General features: G+C 47.0%; 2 protein-coding genes across 8 annotated transcripts in view; one reads left to right on the forward strand and one right to left on the reverse strand.

Moving 5' to 3' along the window:
• The window catches only part of GINS1 (GINS complex subunit 1), a 43,819-nt gene extending 38,692 nt beyond the window's left edge, over window positions 1–5,127 (forward strand). Inside the window, exons 6-7 of the mRNA XM_003905182.5 lie at window positions 449–523; window positions 4,880–5,127. Coding sequence (XP_003905231.4) covers window positions 449–523; window positions 4,880–4,948 — 144 coding nt within the window. The 3' untranslated portion in view covers window positions 4,949–5,127. The remainder of the gene's footprint in view (window positions 1–448; window positions 524–4,879) is intronic.
• A 7,148-nt stretch (window positions 5,128–12,275) lies between these two features.
• NINL (ninein like) overlaps window positions 12,276–19,566 on the reverse strand; it is an 85,064-nt gene continuing 77,773 nt past the window's right edge. For 5 of the 7 annotated variants that reach the window (XM_031656514.1, XM_031656515.1, XM_031656516.1 and 2 more), the window contains 3 exons: window positions 16,697–16,867; window positions 15,256–15,369; window positions 12,276–13,217 (listed from right to left, as the gene is read on the reverse strand). In XM_031656514.1, the coding sequence (XP_031512374.1) occupies window positions 13,026–13,217; window positions 15,256–15,369; window positions 16,697–16,867 (477 nt within the window). In that variant the 3' untranslated portion in view covers window positions 12,276–13,025. Of the gene's footprint in view, window positions 13,218–15,255; window positions 15,370–16,696; window positions 16,868–16,934; window positions 18,238–19,351; window positions 19,449–19,566 lie in introns of those variants that run through there. The other 2 variants (XM_031656518.1, XM_031656519.1) reach the window with 2 other exon arrangements.

The raw sequence follows: 19,566 nt of genomic DNA on the forward strand, positions 1-19,566 counted from the left end.
TCAGCTGAATTTTGAATGGGACTGGAAGAATTGCTTCCAAAAACAAATACTGCAGACTTACCTGTGTCCCATTCTCAGATATTGATATTTTATGGGAGGGATCTATAAGAAGCAGGTTGGAGCAGATCTAAAGCATTCCTTGTGGATAGGTATTTCACCTGCTTAATTTTTCAGAGGGGAAGGAGACAACATCGTTGCCTTCCTGCATCGCCTTGCTGTCAGCACGGACATTTATTTACTAGCAGAGATTTTGCGATTCTTCTTCCTCCCTGTCAAAACTGGACACTTGAGACTATTAGAATACCACAGTAGTAGTACTAGGCCTAAGTACACAGAGAAGAAACACGAAGTCCTTACTGTCTATATATTTGTATAATGCCGATTTATTTTTTAGTCACTGCATATTAAAAACTAATTTAGATAAAATATCTCACGTTTTTTCTTTCAGGTCCGATGTCTAAAAGACTATGGAGAATTTGAAGTTGATGATGGCACTTCAGTCCTATTAAAAAAAAATAGCCAGGTATTTCTTATCTTCAGATACTTTACTTTAAATCTTATGACTGCTGAATGGTGGAAAAGTTGGAATAGCAAAATAAATATCAACTTGTGATGATCGTTTATATCTTAGGCAATATCTTTAGTATAATACACCCTGTTCTGTACTTTTTCTGAATATTAAGACTGGAAGCAAATGTTGCATATATTAAGAAACGATTAATTCATTTAGTAAGATATTGCTTATATTTAAAGTTCCTAAGCAGTTTTTTTACCTTACACTTTGCCTTATAAATCCTAGTTCTTTAGCAAACCAATAGTGATACAGATTTTTCTATTTTCAAAAAAAGAATTTTCAAGTATTTGGTATGTAAACATAACAATTTAATAGAGGAAGATTAAAATTGTAAAGTTGTAACTTAAGCTAAATTTGTCCTTATAAGGAATCTCTCTTTATCTCTATCTATCTATCTATCTATCTATCTATCTATCTATCTATCTATCTATTTTAAAAGAAATAGAGATGGGATCTTTAACAATGACCCGATAGTACAGTCTCGAACTCCTGGGCTCAAGCAATCCACCCACCTTGCCATCCTAATGTGCTAGGATTACAGGTGTGAACCACCATGCCCAAAGTAATCTCAGTATATTAATTATTTCCCTAGAAATCTTCAAATTCACATTAGATGAATTCACATTAGCTAAATTATTACTTTTATTTATTTATTTTTGAGACAGAGTCTCGCTCTGTTGCCCAGGCTGGAGTGCAGTGGCACAATCTCCACTCACTGCAAGCTCCGCCTCCTGGGTTCACGCCATTCTTCTGCCTCAGCCTCCCAAGTAGCTGGGACTACAGGAGCCCACCACCACTCCCGGCTAATTTTTTTTTTTTTTGTATTTTTGGTAGAGATGGGGTTTCACTGTGTTAGCCAGGATGGTCTTGATCTCCTGACCTTGTGATCTGCCTGCCTCTGCCTCCCAAAGTGCTGGGATTACAGCCGTGAACCACCGTGCCTGGTCTATTATTATTTTTTTGAGGCAGGGTCTGGCTATGTTCCCCAGGCTGGAGTGCAGTGGTGCAATCTCTGCTCATTGCAACCTCTGCCTCCTGGGCTCAAGTGATCCCCCGCCCTCAGCCTCCCAAGTAGCTGGACCACAGGTGCGCACCACCATACCCGTTTAATTTTTGTATTTTTTATAAAGACGGAGTTTCACCAGTTGGCCAGGCTGGTCTTGCTACTGAGCTCAAGCAATCCACCCACCTCAGCCTCCCAAAGTGCTGGGATTACAGGTGTAAGCCACTTTGCCTGACCACTAAATTTTTTATCCTATCCCAATTTTCTGAAGTTGTGAGGAGGAAAAATGACCTAATAAAAGCTGTTCTTTTTCTTTCCTTGCCTGCCATCTTGGGGTCAGCCATTTAGGATCTGATGACCCTAAGGATTTGATGTTCACTTTGTTCATGGCAGGGAGCAAAAGAATGTTTTAGGTCATGTGGTTCTTGAGCTTATTTTCCTAACAGGGTGAGTTGATCTGTTATTTTACTAATACCCTTGGAGCTTTAAAACTGTTTTACTAATAGTTGACTAAAATTATTTTACTAATACCCTTGGAGCTTCTAAAACAAAGGTTGAATATTTTAAAAAAAGATTTTGAGGGTTCCCTAAAGTCTTTGGTTGTTAAGGCAACAATTTCTGTCCCAGTATTCTCTTAGGACACTAATGAATTGAAAGCAGATAATGAATTAATGCTCTGATAAGCAGCTATATTTCTGGAGGGCCCAGGAGGAAGCTCTGGTTCACAAGAACAAGAAAAAAGCCATCCTCATAAAGCAAGATATGCGAAATGTCCCTTCATCCCAAATGCTGTCCTGTGGTTGAATTTTTTTTTTTTTTTTTAAACAAAGTCTTGCTCTTGTACCCCAGGCTAGAATACAATGGTGCGATCTTGGCTCACTGCAACCTCTGCCTCCTGGGTTCAAGCGGTTCTCCTGCCTCAGCCTCTCAAGTAGCTGGGATTACAGGCGCCTGCCACCATGCCTGGCTTATTTTTGTAGTTTTTTTAGTAAAGGTGGGATTTCACCATGTTGGCCAGGCTGGTTTCAAATTCCTGACCTCAGGTGATCCGCCCACCTCGGCCTCCCAAAGTGCTGGGATTACAGGTGTGAGCCACCGCGCCTGGCCTGGTGGTTGAATTTTTTAAGTCTGTTTCTCAGCTCTGACCCTACCCTCAATTATAAAAATGGAGGCATTAAAAAGAAACAATATCAGCCACAGTTGATGGTTGGTATTAGGGGCTTCTAATGTTCAACCACATCTGAATTTTCTGTAGAATCTGGTGTAGATCATTCATATACTCTAAAGAATTAGTAGGAAACATTTTATATGTGTGTATATATGTGTGTGTGTGTGTGTGTGTATATATATATATATATATGTTTTTTTTTGAGGTGGAGTTTCCCTCTGTCACCCAGGCTAGAGTGCAGTGGCACGATCTTGGCTCCCTGCAACCTCTGCCTCCTGGGTTCAAGCGATTCTCCTGCCTCAGCCTCCTGAGTAGCTGGGATTACAGGCGCATGTCACCATGCCTGGCTAATTTTTGTATTTTTTTTTTTTTTAGTGGAGGTGGGGTTTCATCATGTTGTTCAGGCTGGTCTCGAACTCCTGACCTCGTGATCCACCTGCCTCGGCCTCCCAAAGTGCTGGGATTACAAGCACGAGCCACCATGCCTGGCTGGGAAACATTTTCTAATATACATTCTTTTATATTTGTCACTATGGCAAGCACTGTTTATTTTTATCCAGAAATCAATACTCTCCATCTGTTTTAATACCAGCATTAGTATGGATATTAAATGAACAACTCAGTTATTTTGTTTTTGTTGTGTTTTTTTACATTTTTCTTGGCTCATGTATCTTCAAGATTGGTTTAGAAGAATTTGGTCATGGATCTCTTGTAAGGCCTTTGAGTTTGTGAGGCAGGACCTTCACGTGCACATGGCTACTGAGGTTACATTTTGCTTCCTTGAGGTCTTCCTTTGCGATTTTTTTGACCCCCTGTGGATCGGAAAGCCTTCCTGCCTTCCTCAGCTTCCCTCCTCCAGGGCAGTCAGTGTTTTCTGTAAGTCCTTGTGTTTGAGAGGGAAGGGGACATCTTTCCACCTGCCCCTGGTTCCCTTAGAGCAAGAGCGACGTCCTCTTAGGAAGACACGGGACAAGCAATACCTGGGTGTTGGCATCTTCCCACGTACCATGTGAATAGCACCCGCACTGTGGGTCATGAATACTTTTCATCCTTGAGAAATAGAGGAGGAAAGTTATCACTTGTTATTAGAAGAATGTTCAGACTCTGAAATCCTAGAGCAGGTTTTATGGAGAAATGAGCCTTTCATGGGTCTTCCTGATAGGCTGTTGGGCCAGTGATAATCCAAATCACACCTATCTGGATTTCTCTGTGCATAATTTAAAAAATACAAACACTAAGGACAATACCTACTAGATTCAGAAGTCTTAGTTGAATTGAACTTAAGCAAACTGAATTCATTTGTGAAAGTCAGAATTCTGTACAACTCTAAATAGCATCAATTTCAGTGTGATTAAAACAGCAAATATAGTTAAATTTAACTTTTTTTTTTTTTTTGAGATGGAGTTTTGCTCTTGTTGCCCAGGCTGGAGTGCAATGGCACGATCTCGGCTCACTGCGGCCTCCACCTCCCAGGTTCAAGCGATTCTCCTGCCTCAGCCTCCTGTGTAGCCGGGATTACAGGCATGCACCACCATGCCCGGCTAATTTTGTTTTTGTTTTTTTTTTTTGTTTTTTTTTTGAGACAGTCTCGCTCTGTCACCCAGGCTGGAGTGTAGTGGCGTGGTCTCAGCTCACTGCAAGCTCCACCTCCCAGGTTCATGCCATTCTCCTGCCTCAGCCTCCTGAGTATCTGGGATTACAGGCGCCTGCCACTGTGCCTGGCTAATTTTTTGCATTTTTAGTTGAGAGTGGATTTCACCATATCAGCCAGGATGGTCTTGATCTCCTGACCTCGTGATCCACCCGCCTCGGCCTCTCAAAGTTCTGGGATTACAGGTGTGAGCCACTGCACCCGGCCCAATTTTATATTTTTTAGTAGAGACACGGTTTCTCCATGTTGGTCAGGCTGGTCTCGAACCCCCGACCTCAGGTGATCCGCCCGCCTTGGCGTCCCAAAGTGCTGGGATTACAGGTGTCAGCCACTGCGCCCAACCCCTTAAGTTTAACTTTTAACTACTTACTTGTTGGAGTTTGAAAACTAATCAGTGCTACTTTTTAATGATACAAGAAATAATTTCAAATTCTTTCCCAATCATTTATTTTACTCTTTCTGCATCCCTTCTTGTCCCCTCAGCACTTTTTACCTCGTTGGAAGTGTGAGCAGCTGATCAGACAAGGAGTACTGGAGCACATCCTGTCGTGACCATGCACTGAGGCACTCCCACCCAGGCTTCACCCAACTCATGGATGCCTCTGTACTCACTCTCGCCACCCTCCCTTCACCTCCCTCTTTGATTTTACAAGCTGTAGACATTGTTGAAGGTAACTAAGAATACTTGGCTAAGAAGTATAATTTGCTATTAAAGACTTTCTTCTTTTTTTAATGTTGTACACTATTCTTCCTACTCCTTTTTGGTGTTGGTTTTGTTTTGTTTTGTAGAAACAGTGTCTCACTATGTTGCCCAAGCTGGCCTCAAACTGCTGGCCTCAAGCAGTCCTCCCACCTTGGCCTCTCAAAGTGTTGAGATCACAGGTGTGAGCCACTGCACCTGGCCCCTACTCCTTTTTCTAATAAGCTGAATCTAGAATCACAGCATTCCTACACAGTTTTGTTACAGTGTGTTTTTTAAATGAAAGTAAACATGGTTACATTTGAATCTCTTAAAAAATCAGTCACTTGGCTGGATAGGAAGAAGGTAGATCCTGTGTGTCTTGTTTTCTGGTCATGTGTATTGTACAAGCTAGAGAGCTGAATTTCTGAGATACACATTTTCAAATCACATGAGCAAGTGAAGATGATGGTCTGTAGAAATTTCCGGTATATGTAATGTTTAATGACATACTAATTTATCACCTGGATATTTGGAAAGGAAGGACATACATGGATTTTGCACATTTCCACCATGGTGGCTGGTATGGCTTGTGGCTGTGGGATGGTCACCAGTATCACCACTTTGGAGAGGGACAGTGAAATTGGGGCTAGAGAAAGAACTTTGTACAGTTTTCCCTGAGATTCAGATTGACTGAAAAATCACATAAAGAGTTGATTGGCTTTCAATGGTTTTTTTTTGTTTTTTTTTGTTTTTTTTTGATATGGAGTCTCGCTCTGTCGTCCAGGCTGGAGTGCAGTGGTGCAATCTCAGCTCACTACAAGCTCTGCCTCCTGGGTTCACGCCATTCTCCTGCCTCAGCCTCCCGAGTAGCTGGGACTACAGGCACCCGCCACCACTCCTGGCTAATTTATTTTGTGTTTTTAGTAGAGACGGGGTTTCACCATTTTAGCCAGGATGGTCTTGATCTCCTGACGTCGTGATCCGCCTGCCTTAGCCTCCCAAAGTGCTGGGATTACAGGCTTGAGCCACCGCGCCCAGCCCTAATGGTATCTTTTAAACAGCTGACATTTAAAATTTTGATGAAATCCAGTTTATTCGTTTGTTCTTTTATGCTTTGGATGTTGCATCCAAGAAATCTTTTCCCATCCCAAGGTCACAATTTTTTTTCCTTTTTTCTTCTGGAAGTGTTACAATTTTAAGCTTTATACTTTGGTCTATAACCCGTTTTTTTGTTCTGTTTTGTTTTTGTTTCTTTGTTTGTTTTGAGACAGAGTCTCGCTCTGTCACCCAGGCTAGGGTGCAGTGGCGTGATCTCGGCTCACTGCAATCTCCATCCCCTGGGTTGAAGTGATTCTTTTGTCTCAGCCTTCCAAGTAGCTGGGATTATAGGCGCAGGCCACCACACCTGGCTAATTTTCGTATTTTTAGTAGAGACAGGGTTTTACTGTGTTGGCCAGGCTGGTTTCAAACTCCTAACCTCAAGTGACCTACCTTGGCCTCCGAAAGTTTTAGGATTACAAGCGTAAGCCACCACGCCCAGCCTGCGATCCATTTTGAATGAATTTTCTATATGTTGCAAGGTGTCAATCTACCTTCACTTTTTCTTGGGCATATAGATATCCAGCTGTTTCACTACCATTTTTTGAAAGGACTGCCCTTTGCTCTGTCAGCTTTGCATTTTTGTTAAAAAGTAGTTGTCAGTGTGTATGTGGGTTTATTTCAGGACTCTGTTTTGTTCCATTGACCTGTTTTTCTCTCCTGAATGCCAATACCATATTTGTATGTAGTGTATGTAACTTTTCTAATAATTCTTGAAATAGATAGTATTAATGCATCTTATTTTTGCTGTTGTTTGTATTTTTTGTAGAGATGGGGTTTCACTGCGTTGGCCAGGCTGTGTTGAACTCCTGAGCTAAAGCAGTCCACTTGCCTCATCCTCCCCATGTGCTGGGGTTACAGGCGTAAGCCTTGGCACTGGCCCAATGTACCACTTTTTTTTTTGAGATTTGTTTTGGCTATGTTAAGTCCTTTGCTTTTGATGTGAAATTTGGGAATAGGCAGGGTGTGGTGGCTTACGCCTGTAATCCTAGAACTTTGGGAGGCCTAGGTGGGCGGATCACTTGAGCTCAGGAGGTCCAGACCAGCCTGGGCCCGTGGTAAAACTCCGTCTCTACAAAAAATATAAAAAATTAGCTGAGTGTGGTGGTGCATGCCTGTAGTCCCACCTACATGGTGGGCTGAGGTGGGAGGATCACTTGAGCCCCAGAGGTCAAGGCTGCAGTGAGCTGAGATCACACCACTGCACTCCAGCCTGGGTGACAAAGTTAGACTCTCTCTCAAAAAGAAATTAGGATCAACTTGTCAATTTCTACAACAAAAATCCCTGTTAGCACCTTGATTGAGATTGCATTGAATTTATATAAAAATGTTGGGAGAATTGACATCTTAGTGATATTGAGTCTTCTGGACTATAAACAAGGTCTGTCTTCCCATGTATTAATGTTTCTGTCTTCTATTTCTCTTAATAATCTTGTAGTTTTCAGTGTACAGGTCTACCATGTCAGCGTTTCATAGTTTTGATGCTAAATGGTATTTTAAAATTTCAAATTCTGCTTGTTGCTAGTAAATAGAAGTACAATTGATGTTGAACTTGTATCCTTCAGCCTTGCTAAACTGTGAGTTCTCATGGTTTTTTTGTAAATTACATCAACAGTCATGTGTTCTATTAATAAAGAGTTTTACTTCTTCCTTTCTAATCTGAATGCCTTTTATTTCTTTTTCTTGCCTGATTGCATTGGTTAGAACTTTCAGTGGAGTACTAAATATATGTGGTCAGAGAAGACCCCCCCATCTTGTTCCTGATCTAAGAAGAAAAACAGTCTTTCATTATGATGATGTTAGCTCTTAAGGTGTTTGTAGATGCCCTTTATTGGGGTGAGGAAGTTTCCTCCTATTCTTAGTGATATGGTTTGTCTGTGTCCCTACCCAAATCTCACCTTGAATTGAAATATTCCCACGTGTCAAGGGCAGGGCCAGTCGAGATAATTGAATCAAGGGGGTGGTTTCCCCCATACTCTTCTGGTGTTAGTCAGTAAGTCTCACGAGATCTGATGGTTTTATAAATGGGAGTTCCCCTGGACACACTCTTTTGCCTGCCAGCATGTAAGACTTGACTTTGGTTCCTGTCCATTTGCCTTCTGCCGTGATTGTGAGGCCTCCCCAGCCATGTGGAACTGAGTCAATTAAACCTCTTTCCTTTTTAAATTACCCACTCTCCAGTATGTCTTTATTAGCATGAGAACAGACTCATACACCTAGTTTACTGAGAATTTTTTTAAAAATCAGAAATGGATGCTGGATTTTGTCATATCTTTTTTCTACATCTGTTGAGATGGTTTTGTCTTTTAGTTTGTTAGTCTGGTGAATTACAGTGGCTGATTGATCGATTGAGTTTTCAGTGTTAAACCAACCCTGCATTCCTGGCATAAACCACACCTGGTCATGATATATTATCGTTTTTGTAGGATTTTATTTGAAAATTTTTTTGTAGAATTTTTGCATCAGTGTGCATGAGAAAGATTGGTCTGTGGTGTTCTTGGGAAAATAGTCCCTCCTTTTCAATTTTTTGGAAGAGTTTTCTAAATAGAAAAAAAAAACATTCTGTCACTCAACAACACAGAAGACTTCTGTGACCAAATGTGTGGGGGTTTTCCCCACATACCAAGCTCTGCAGTGGACACCAGGTGTGTCCTCTACTTCTACTTCAGTTCCAACACTACTTGGAGATAGCGTCAGATCCCACAGGCTCAGGGCTCAGTCCAAGACTGCCCTCCCTGCAGACACCGTCGCAAGTCTGGGCCTCTGAGATTCTGACCAACTAGCTTCAAGTTGGAGTTCCCATGATCCCCTCTTTGGATTCAATTAATTTGCTTGAGCAGCTCATGGAACTCAGAAACACTTAAGTTTACTGGTTTATTATAAAGGATATGGTACAATATGCAGGTGAAAGGATCCCAATGGAAGAGGTACATAGGGGAAGATGTGGGGAAGGCACATGGAGCTTCGATGCCCACCACCCTCCAGGAGCCTCCATATGTTCAGCAATCCGGAAGCTCTCCAAACCCTGTCCTTTTGGGCCTTCTATAGAAATCTCATTAGATAGGCATGATCGATAACCAAGCAGAGAAATGATTGGACAAAAAGGGTATGATCTAATGCTCATAGTCTGAGTGGCGCCATCCAGCCAGGCCCGTCTGCTCAGGTTCTTAGCCCCTGCTGCAGTCCTTCTTTCAGAGTATGGGGCAGCGCCCCTTCCTATCAGAGAATTTCTTTACAGCCAGCTCCAAGCCAGAAAGGCGGGAAGATTCTTGCCGGGGAGAGAAAAAGAAGCAGGTGAAAGGAGGGCAGAAGGGCAGAAAGAGAGATTGTCTTCCCTGAGGCCTAAAATGCCCCAGCATTACAACAAAAGACTGCAACGGGCCGGGCGCGGTGGCTCAAGCCTGTAATCCCAGCACTTTGGGAGGCTGAGACGGGCGGATCACGAGGTCAGGAGATCGAGACCATCCTGGCTAACACGGTGAAACCCCATCTCTACTAAAATTACAAAAACTAGCGGGTCAGAGGTGGTGAGGTGCCTGTAGTCCCAGCTACTCGGGAGGCTGAGGCAGGGCGAACCAGGGGCCCAGGAGCTGCAGTGAGGCGAGATCCGGCCACTGCACTCCAGCCCTGAGTGACAGAGCAAGGCCTCCCGTCTCAAAAAAAAAAGGAGCTACTGCTTGAGGCCATGGGAGTTATGAACAAGGAGCCATGGATGAAACCAATATATCTATCATATGTTTTACATACATGGTATTATTTATTTCTTACATGTTTACAGAATTCATATTTAAGCCATCTGGGCCTGAAGTTTCTTTGTGGGAAGGTTAACCACAGTTTTGGCTTAATAAATACATGGCTATTTTGGTTATCCATTTTTTTCCCAAATGAGCTTTGGCAATTTATGTATTCTCCATTTTATCTAAGTTACTAAATTTATTTATATAAAGTTGTTCATGAGCTGGGCACAGTGGCTCACGCCTGTAATCGCAGCACTTTGGGAGGCCAAGGCAGGAGGATTACTTGAGCTCAGGAGTTTGAGACCAGCGTGGGCAACATAGTGAGATGTCAGGAAAAAAAAAAAATTGCCAGGTGTGGTGCTGTGCACCTGTGGTCTCAGCTACTCGGGAGGCTGAGGCAGGGGTTGGAGGCTGCAGTGAGCTATAATCATGCCACTGCACTCCAGCCTAGGCAACAGTGAGACCCTGTCTCAAAAAATAAAAGTGTTCTTCATAATACTGCCTTATGATGCTTGTATGTCTGTAGATTATAGTGATATCACCTGTAGTGGATATCACTTCTCATTTCTGATATTAGTAAGTTTTTTTTTCTTTTATTCTGACTGGACTAGAAGTTTATCAGTTTTACTAATCTTCTGAAAGAACGTGCCTTTGGTTTACTTTCTCTATTTGTTTTCTATTTCAAGGGTCAACAGATGTTTTCTGTGTATTAGGCTTTCTGGGCCACATGAGCTGTTACAGCCGCTCTGTGTTACTGCTGGAGCACGAAGCAGGCATAGGGAATTGGGTGTAGGGAATCTGTGACTGAGTGTGGCCGTGCCAACCAAACTTAACACAACCGCTCTAGCCTGCAGCATGTCATGGCCAATCTGTTCTGTTCCTTGGTTTCTGCTTTGATCATCGTCGTTTTCTTTTGACTTTGGGTTTAATTTGCTCTTCTTTGTCGAATTATTTAAGGTGGAAGCTGAAGTCGTTAACTTGAGGCCTTTCTTCTATTCTAAGCTGGGTGTTTGGTGCTGTGACTTTTCCCCTAAGTAATGCTTTCACTCTAGCCCACAAATTTTGATATACTGTGTTTTCATTTCCATTCAATCCAGAATATTTCCTAATTTCCCGTCTTATCTCTTCTTTGCCTCATGGGTTATTCAGCAGTATGTTGTTTCCACATATTGGGGGATAGATTTTTTTTTCAGGGCACATGTAATAATTTAATTTTTAAAAATTTTTCACTTTACCTCATTTTATTTTTTATTATACTTTAAGTTCTAGGGTACATGTGTACAACGTGCAGGTTTGTTACATATGTATACATGTGCCATGTTGGTGTGCTGCACCCATTAACTTCATCATTTACATTAGGTATATCTCCTAATGCTATCCCTCTCGCCTCCCCTCACCCCACAACAGGCCCCGGTGTGTGATGTTCCCCTTCCTGTGTCCAAATGTTCTCATTGTTCAATTCCCACTTATGAGTGAGAACATGCGGTGTTTGGTTTTCTGTCCTTGAGATAGTTTGCTGAGAATGATGGTTTCCAGCTTCATATTGTGGGACAGATTTCTAATTTAATTCCATTGTGGTCACAGTACATACATTGTATGGCTTGAATCTTCGTACATTTTTGAGATTCGTTGGCCTGGAATATGGTCTGTCTTGGTAAGTGTTCGGCTGCATTTGCTTCTGCTGGTGTCGTGTGGTGGGTTCTAGATGTCAGTAGATCGATAATGTTGTTCAGGTCTCCTGGTTACTCCAATGTCGTTACTCCAGCCTCAGACAGAAAAGCCCAAGTGAATGAGTAAGTGTACTCCTCAATGAGTTTTGACAAATGCATACACCCGTGTAACACAAACTGTATTGGGACTTGTATTTTAATAACTGGTAGAACTAGTCCCCATACATTGCTCTTCTTTCTTCGGAGTTTTCCTAATTGTTTTGTTTGCTTATTTAGTTTATATGTAAAAACTTTAGAATGTCTTGTCTAATTCTGGGGTTGATTGGGGCATGGAACATCTGTATTTTTATTGGGACTAATTACATTTATCAGTAAACTCTGAAGAACCAGTCAACTTCATGTTGCCAAATCTTCCAAAGAAACGAACTTTCCATCTGTTCCAGGCTTTATCTTTCCACAGTGTTGTGACATTTTTCTCCTGCAGAAAGGAGAAGACATGCCAGCTTTGGGATGGCGGATGCCCCAGGAAGAGGGCGGACGCTGAGAACAGAACAGGCTCCGGCCCTCCACAGTGCTGTGGCAGGATATTATTCTTACTACATATGTTGATGGACACATGGGTGTTTCTTATATAACTATTTTCCTGTATGTTTGAAATATTTTATAGTTTAAAAAATTAACAAACTTAGAAGTCAATTTTAATAGGAAAGAATTTATTGCAAATACAGTGACTTTTTATATTACAGCAGTACATTCCAGTCAGCCATATGGCCATAATTTGTATACATTTCAAATATAAAACTATACTTTTTTTTTTTTTTACATATAGTACAATTTCCAGTGTGATGACATTTCAATGGGAAAAAGATTGTGCATTTGCAATAAACACCATCATCCCTGAGTCCACAGATAAGGTCCCTGGAGAAGGGGCTTCCCCTCTTTTCTTGCTGGGTTGACGTTCCCAGCGAGGGAAGCCTTTCTGGAATGTGTGTACACACCCGCCACCAAGCGTTCTAATAACCTAAGCTCAAAGCAGAACAGTGAAATGGCAAAACTGTACAGAGCCCTGATTTTACATTTCAATCTGACAGCCGGGTCAGAAGTGCCACATGGAAAGTGTTGTCCTTAACTGCTCACTTAGCTGCTCCTTGCTGACAGCTCCCAGAATCTGCCTCCAACAAGTGGCAAAACGGGGAATTTTGCCAAGGAAAATTACTCAGGACCGCTAATAAAAACGCAGGCTTTTTCAACATGCATATTCCCCCAGCCCCCGACCCCGATCTTGCCCAGGGCAGGGCATTAACTGTCTGAGGGGTGAACAAAGAATCCCAATCCTCAGATGTCCCAGGACTCATGGCTCATGACCCATGGAAAACTAAGGCATCACAGTGGCTTAATTTAAAAGATGTGCTTTCGAATGAATCCTGGAAAACAATCCGTCTTTACACAGAGAGGGCTGCGGGGGCAATCCTACTGACGAGTTTGTTGAGAGCGCGAACTTTTTCTTCCAAGATGCGGCTTTGTTTCTCGGCGCCTCGCTGCTTCTCCTCGGTGGCCTGAAGTGCTCTCACCAGGTGGGCATTCTCCACGTACAGCTCCTTCAGCAGCAGGTCGGACTTCGTGTTCTTTTCAAACTAGAGAGGGGAGGAAGCCAATACTTTGCATGAGGCCGGTGGAGAAACGCTACAGATCAGCCTGCTGTCTTTTATCCTCCCACATTTATGCAAACCATAGTTTTGGGCTCTTAGAAATCTGACCCAAGGCCGGGGGTGGGGGCTCACGCCTATAATCCCAGCACTTTGGAAGGCCGAGGTGGGTGGATCCCAAGGTCAGGAGATCGAGACCATCCTGGCTAACACGGTAAAACCCCGTCTCTACTAAAAAATACAAAAAAAATTAGCTGGGCCTGGTGGTGGGCGCCTGTAGTCTCAGCTACTGGGGAGGCTGAGGCAGGAGAATGGTGTGAACCCAGGAGGCGGAGCTTGCAGTGAGCAGAGATCGCGCCACTGCACTCTAGCCTGGGCAACAGAGCGAGACTCTGTCTCCAAAAAAAAAACAACTGACACAAATACTGCATTATAATAATAAGTTTTGTTACCCTGGCATGAGAGGAAATTGAGAATCTGCTGGGCTATGTGGTGGAGAAAACTTGAGGCAGCTTTGTGCCATGAAACAAGGACTTCAGGGACTTCAGGCCAAAATGGACAGTCCTCAAAAGGCCCTGGGATGGTCGGAGTGTGGAATAGGTTCATCTGCGTGTGCTCTCCTGGCTGTGATGTCAGCAGGGCCATGAGCCAGGGGAAGCAGGGGAGGAAGCAGCCACACGACAGGCAGTACTGAGGCCCCGAGCTGTGGCTTGGGCTCAGGGCCAGGGCAGGTGTGCAGGAGCCACAGGATTTAACCAGAAGTCAGGTGTTACTGGCCAGACAGGCAACTGAGGACTGTGGGTGTGTGCCAGGGAGAAAGGATGAGAGGGACTGGGGGCACCAGCAGGGGAGGGAGCTGGACAAGGACGGTGGCCCCAGGGAGGGACTGGGCACCTTCCACAAATGCCTTGTCTAGTTTGGGCTGAGCTCGGGATCCCTCACGTAGACCAAACCATACTGGATCACGATGGAGCACAAATACTTCTCCAGGTTTTCACATTGCTCTTAATATCTCCTAACAACTGAATGTGGTCCGCGGCCAGGCCTCTTCTGTGTGTGCACCCCACACCCGTGGGGTCCACCCACACCCTGTGCCATCAGCCCTCAGGGCACAGCACTGCCGCACGTCAGTTCCCACCTGCTGAGTTAGACTTCGAGCATCCATAGATCAGGTGAGCTGTGGCACCTCATTGTTGGTCTTTGCTCCTTATAGCAGCCCAAGTGACTTTTTCCCTAGTATGGTTTCTTTTAAAAGATAGATCTTGTCATGCTTTTACTTAAAATCTCCCAATGCCTTCTAACTGCCATTATGATAAAACCCAAACCCCTGACCTTGGCTTCCAGGACACACATGACAGGTGCTGCCTACCTGAGCCCTACCAGTTCACACCAGCCATGGCGACCTCCTCCATGGCTGTGCGCTGCCTGGAATGCACCCTCCTTGGGGTCCCCCAGACATGAGGAGATGTGTCCATCTCCCACCGAGTGAGCCTTCCAAATGCCACCTGGCCTCTGCCGGGGACACAGCTGGACCTTCCTGTGCTGGTCACTGGGCATCTGTCCAAATGCTGGCTCTTCAAAGTGGCCTTGACCACCCCACCGGCTCCCTCCACTTCTATTGTCTCATTTTCAGAGCATTCATCATGGCCCGAGGGCATGTATGCTCTATGGAAGCATCTACCTGTCTCCAGAGGGTCAGGTCTGGGAGGTAGGCTCAGCCCTGCTCATCTCAGGTCTACCTAGGAAAGCCTCGACCGGAGGTGCTCGGGCACGCCCGAATGACTACAGGAACAAATGAACGGATGAGTCCTGTCTGAGTGTATGTGAACACCCACAGGACAGATCTTAAAACCATTCCCGAAGGAAAATAAATGCAATGTGCACCTGCAGTGTAGGGTATGCATTTAGTTCCCTGGACTTCCGTGACAAGACAGCGTTTTCCTGTATTAGCTGCCTGCACACCCATAAAAGTGGGGAGCGCTCAGAAGAGGACGCGAGCATGAAAGCAGCAGCACCCATCACTCACCTGCTCCTTCAGCTCATTCACTTTCTCTTGGAGGAGCATTTCCATATTCTTCAGAATCATCTCCGCCTCTTCTACCCGCTCTTCTGTGGCTTTCAGCTGTTTCTCATGTTCTTCCTGCCATAAAAGAAGGTTGCAGGTGGCCAGGCTCACGCCTGTAATCCCAGCACTTTGGGAGGCCGAGGCAGGAGTTCAAGACTCACCTGGCCAACACGGTGAAACCCCATCTCTACTAAAAAAAAAATACAAAATTTAGCCGGATGTGGTGGTGCGTACCTGTAATCCCAGCTACTTGGGAGGCTGAGATAGGGATTCACTTGAACCCAGGAGGTGGAGGTTGCAGTAAGCCAAGATTACACCACTGCACTCCAGCCTGGCAACAGAGTCAGACTCTGTCTCAAAAAACAAAACAAAACAAAAATATGTTCTGGCCCAAACCACACAGCTTTCCTTTCTCTTTGTCGTTCAGGGAGACTCAGCAGACTCATTTGTCCTCAGAGAACTGGTCCTAAGATTTTAACCATAAATAACTCCAAAGTGAGATTTCCTCACTGTGTTACTGTCTTTTTCTAGGAGGATTCTCCTTAACTTTGTCAATAATGTAGCATCACTTAACTTTAGCTTGACCCCTTTGTGTGATGTTACAAGGTTATTCTTCATTAGAATTTACACTTTACAAACATCAAATGTTACCCACTTTTCAAGTCGTGTGCCAATTCCTTTTCCATAAGGGTGTCCCCTGCCCTCTGGCTCCTGATCTCTCCTGAAGTCTGTCCCTGATGAACTATGAACTATGTTGGGAATTTCAGGCGTGAGTTAGTCCCTCAGCCTTTTGAATTAAACTCTTGCACAGGGCAAAGCGGTGCCGGGGCCTCTTCAAGTGCTCTAAAAGCGCCAACCCATTGATGCCTCCCGATAAGCCTTGAGGTGGACGCCACTGCCAGCAGGACTTGACAGATGAGAAACTGGGGCACAGAGAGGTTCGCTTGCCCAAGGTCACTCAGCTGAGAGGTGGTGGGCGGGATCCCACCCTCCACAGTCCATGCTCGGAGCCACTGTCTCCCATCGCCCACCACCTGCACGGTCTGTGGCACCTGCTGGGCCCGGTCTGTCACCCTCTGCTCTCTGCCCTCGGCCTCCGGTCCCTGCTCCCCTGGAACATGCCAAGAATCCCCTACCCCAGGGCCTCTGCTGCTCCCCTGCCAAGCCGCTCCCTCACCTCCTTCAGGTCTCACCACCTCAGGGGCCACCTGTGAGGCCTTGTCTGGCCACCCTGTTTAAAACCACGCTGCCCCTCTCCCTACAGCCCTCCTCACCATCTGACATGCTACATACGTGACTCACGTATTCACACTTGGGCAGCTTCTGGGTAACTGAGGACCGCTGGGCCTGCCTCACCCTCCTCCTCATCTTGTCAGCCGCCTCTCGCTGCACCCCCACTCACCCGCTGTGCATCCAGGCGCCTCCCAGCCTGCTCTCCCTGAAGGCTGAGCAGGCGCTGCAGCTCAGCCACACGGTCTTGGGGCACCAGCCGGCTCATCTGCTCCTGCAGCTGCCGGACCTCCTGCGAGTGCTGGGCCTGGGCCTGCCTCAGCCTCAGGTGAGCTCCTTGCACCTGTACGGAAGAGGGGACACAGCTCTGGTGGGGCTGCTGAGACGTGGCACAGTGGGGCACCCTCTCCATCCAAGGACACCCCCACCTGCAAGGACAAGGAGGGCATGTGCTCCTGAGTATGCAGCAGCACCTGAAGATTTAGAAGGAGCCCGTTTCTTTGGAATTCGGACAGCCAGGCTGCTGTCAGCCAGCGCTTCCACAGGGCTAGAGTGCAGAAAACGTGTCCATCACCCTCAAAACGGTGACGCTGACTTCCTGTCACACTCAGATTCTGCTGCGTCCAGTGTTAGCTTTCAGCGAACCTCACTGGGGCCTGATTCTTTTCAATGACCCACACCAGTCCTTTCAGCGGAGACTCCACACTCTGAAACAGGGCTACACTGGCCACAGACTACCCAGACAACACGGACTGCTGAAGGGAAGGTGGGGCCGGGGCTGGAATCCTTGGCAGCGCCTGGTTTCCTGGACGGCACCGTCTGCTGGAGTCGGGCTGAGTTGTTACGGTAAACTGTGCACCACTATGCCAGCCCCTTTAATGAAGCAGCTCGAGGCAAGATCCAAATACAGTTTACATCCAGCCAACTGGAGGCTTCACCAGGATTTCTTCGGCACCCTGTAAGAACCGGCCACGCCACCCCTTACTCACTTGAGACCCCACAGACGGCGTGGGAATCACACTCCATCGGGGTCACGTTTGGGCCGGGCCTGGCATCACCGCACGGTGGAGGAAGAGGGAAGGCAACGCCCTGCGCCCGCACTGCCAGGCCTGGCTTCCCTTCAGTAGTCCCTGCACTGACTCCGCTGAGCTGGGGGCCCGTCTTGGGGGGCCAGGTCATCACTGTAAAGCTCACCCTTCTTCAGGACGGGGGTCACCCCAGAGAGACACCACCTGCACCCCACATTTTCCAGGCCCTGGGGGGCAGCTTATGGTTTGAGACAGAAAAGGAGGGAAGAACCAGTTCTAAATCGCATCTCTACCAAATGCAGCCTTCTCCCGAAGGCTCATTTCAGACGGTCACTCTGGCTGCTGTCCCCCAGACCTGCGGGACTCCCAGGTGTCAAGCACATCTACCCACCCAGGAAGGCTCTGGCCCGCACCCCGACTCCCTCGGCTCTGATGCTTACAGGTCCTCAGACTGCACCACCCCCCACCGCCATCCTGGGACCGAACCCCCACGAATTAAGCCCTCCATAGCATAGCCTGGGTCCAGCCCAAGGGGGGGTCTCTGCCCATGGTGGGCAGCCTGTAAACATCTACTGAACAGACAGCCATCCAGTGCTCTTCATCTCCTTCCTCAGCAACGCGAGACGGGCCACGTCTACAGACTCTGACAGTCACAGGGACAGGGAAAGACGTCCCCAGGGGAGCACTGGAAACAAGGACATTTGTGTTCTGGGTGCTGGAGTGAGGCAGAGCCTCAGACAGGGCATCATCTCCCACCCTGAGTGCAGCCACCCTTCCTGTCCTTCCCGTGGAGAGGGCCCTGTGGGTCCCCGTCCCTTTGCCCTCTGAGCTCCCCTGGGAGACCCTCCACCCTCTGAGCTCCTCCATGAGGCCCCATCCCTCCTGTCTGCTCTGGCCTCTGGGGCCTTCCTCCTGAGCCACACATGGGCATGACAGTGACTGCCCTGGCTTCCCTCCCACATGGAAACGGTGACCACATCAGCTTCAGGCCCAGCCTCTTGTGGCCACTCTTAGGGACCCCCGTCTGCCTTTTCGAGTGCCCTGAGCTAGCCTGGAAGCTCCCAGCTTCCTGATGCTGACTGGAAGCCACTTGCTTTGGGGGAGCGTCTTCCTCTAAATCATGAGGAAGAAGGGGTGACCCACATGGCTGCAGGGCAGACTCGGTGAGGTGCTTCCCGACTGAGAGGCTGGTGGCAGGCATGGCCTCAGGGGTGTGGAGTGCTCTCCCTTGGCCCTAGCGGTGCCTCCAGCGCCAGGTGCTAAGGAAGTGCCGGCCTTTTCAGGTGGTCTTACTCCTCAGCCTCAAAGGACTCGAACTGGCCCAGGCAATTTTCCAGGGTTCCTTTTAGACTCAAAAGTAGAGAAGGGTGCCCCAAATAGGCAGAGCACCTCTGGGAAACTGACAGACTGTAGCTGCAAGGCCAAGAGCCTATGGGAGCCCCAACAGCATCCCAGAAAGCTCTGGGGTCCGTGCCCAGCTGACCCCTCTGTGTCTCAGGACGTCTAGGGGGTGCCTCTGCACAGGGCGCCAGGGCCAGCACTGGGGGGGACTGGGTGCAGAGGCTCAGCCAAGCCTCACAGGCAGGCGGGGAGAGACCCTTTCCCATAGCCCCCTTTCCTCTCTGCAGCCCCCAAGCTTCCAAGTGTGCCCTGCACCTGTGTCCACACTGGGCACTCGCCCTCGGGGCACCTTTGGCTGTCACACACCTGCTCTTCTCTCCCTTGAGCCACCCCTCCACAAGCATCCCCTGAGCCGGCTCCCCTCCCTGAGGCCCCTGCTCGGCTGCCCCTGCACACACCTGTCTGTCCCAGACCACGAGCTCCTGCCACCGTAGCCCAGCCTCCCGTGTCTGCACCTCCCGCGCCTCTCACCTGCAGGGCCAGCAGGTGTGGCACCTGGGGCATGTACAGAGGCCAGTGTCATGCATGTCCATGAGTGCCTATTTCACCCCACCGCCAGGGCTGGGGCCTGCTGCCTTGGTTCTGATGACACAGTCCCCAGGCTTGCCTCTGG

The sequence above is a fragment of the Papio anubis genome, chromosome 16 (genome assembly GCF_008728515.1).
Source record: "Papio anubis isolate 15944 chromosome 16, Panubis1.0, whole genome shotgun sequence".
Lineage (NCBI taxonomy): Eukaryota > Metazoa > Chordata > Mammalia > Primates > Cercopithecidae > Papio > Papio anubis.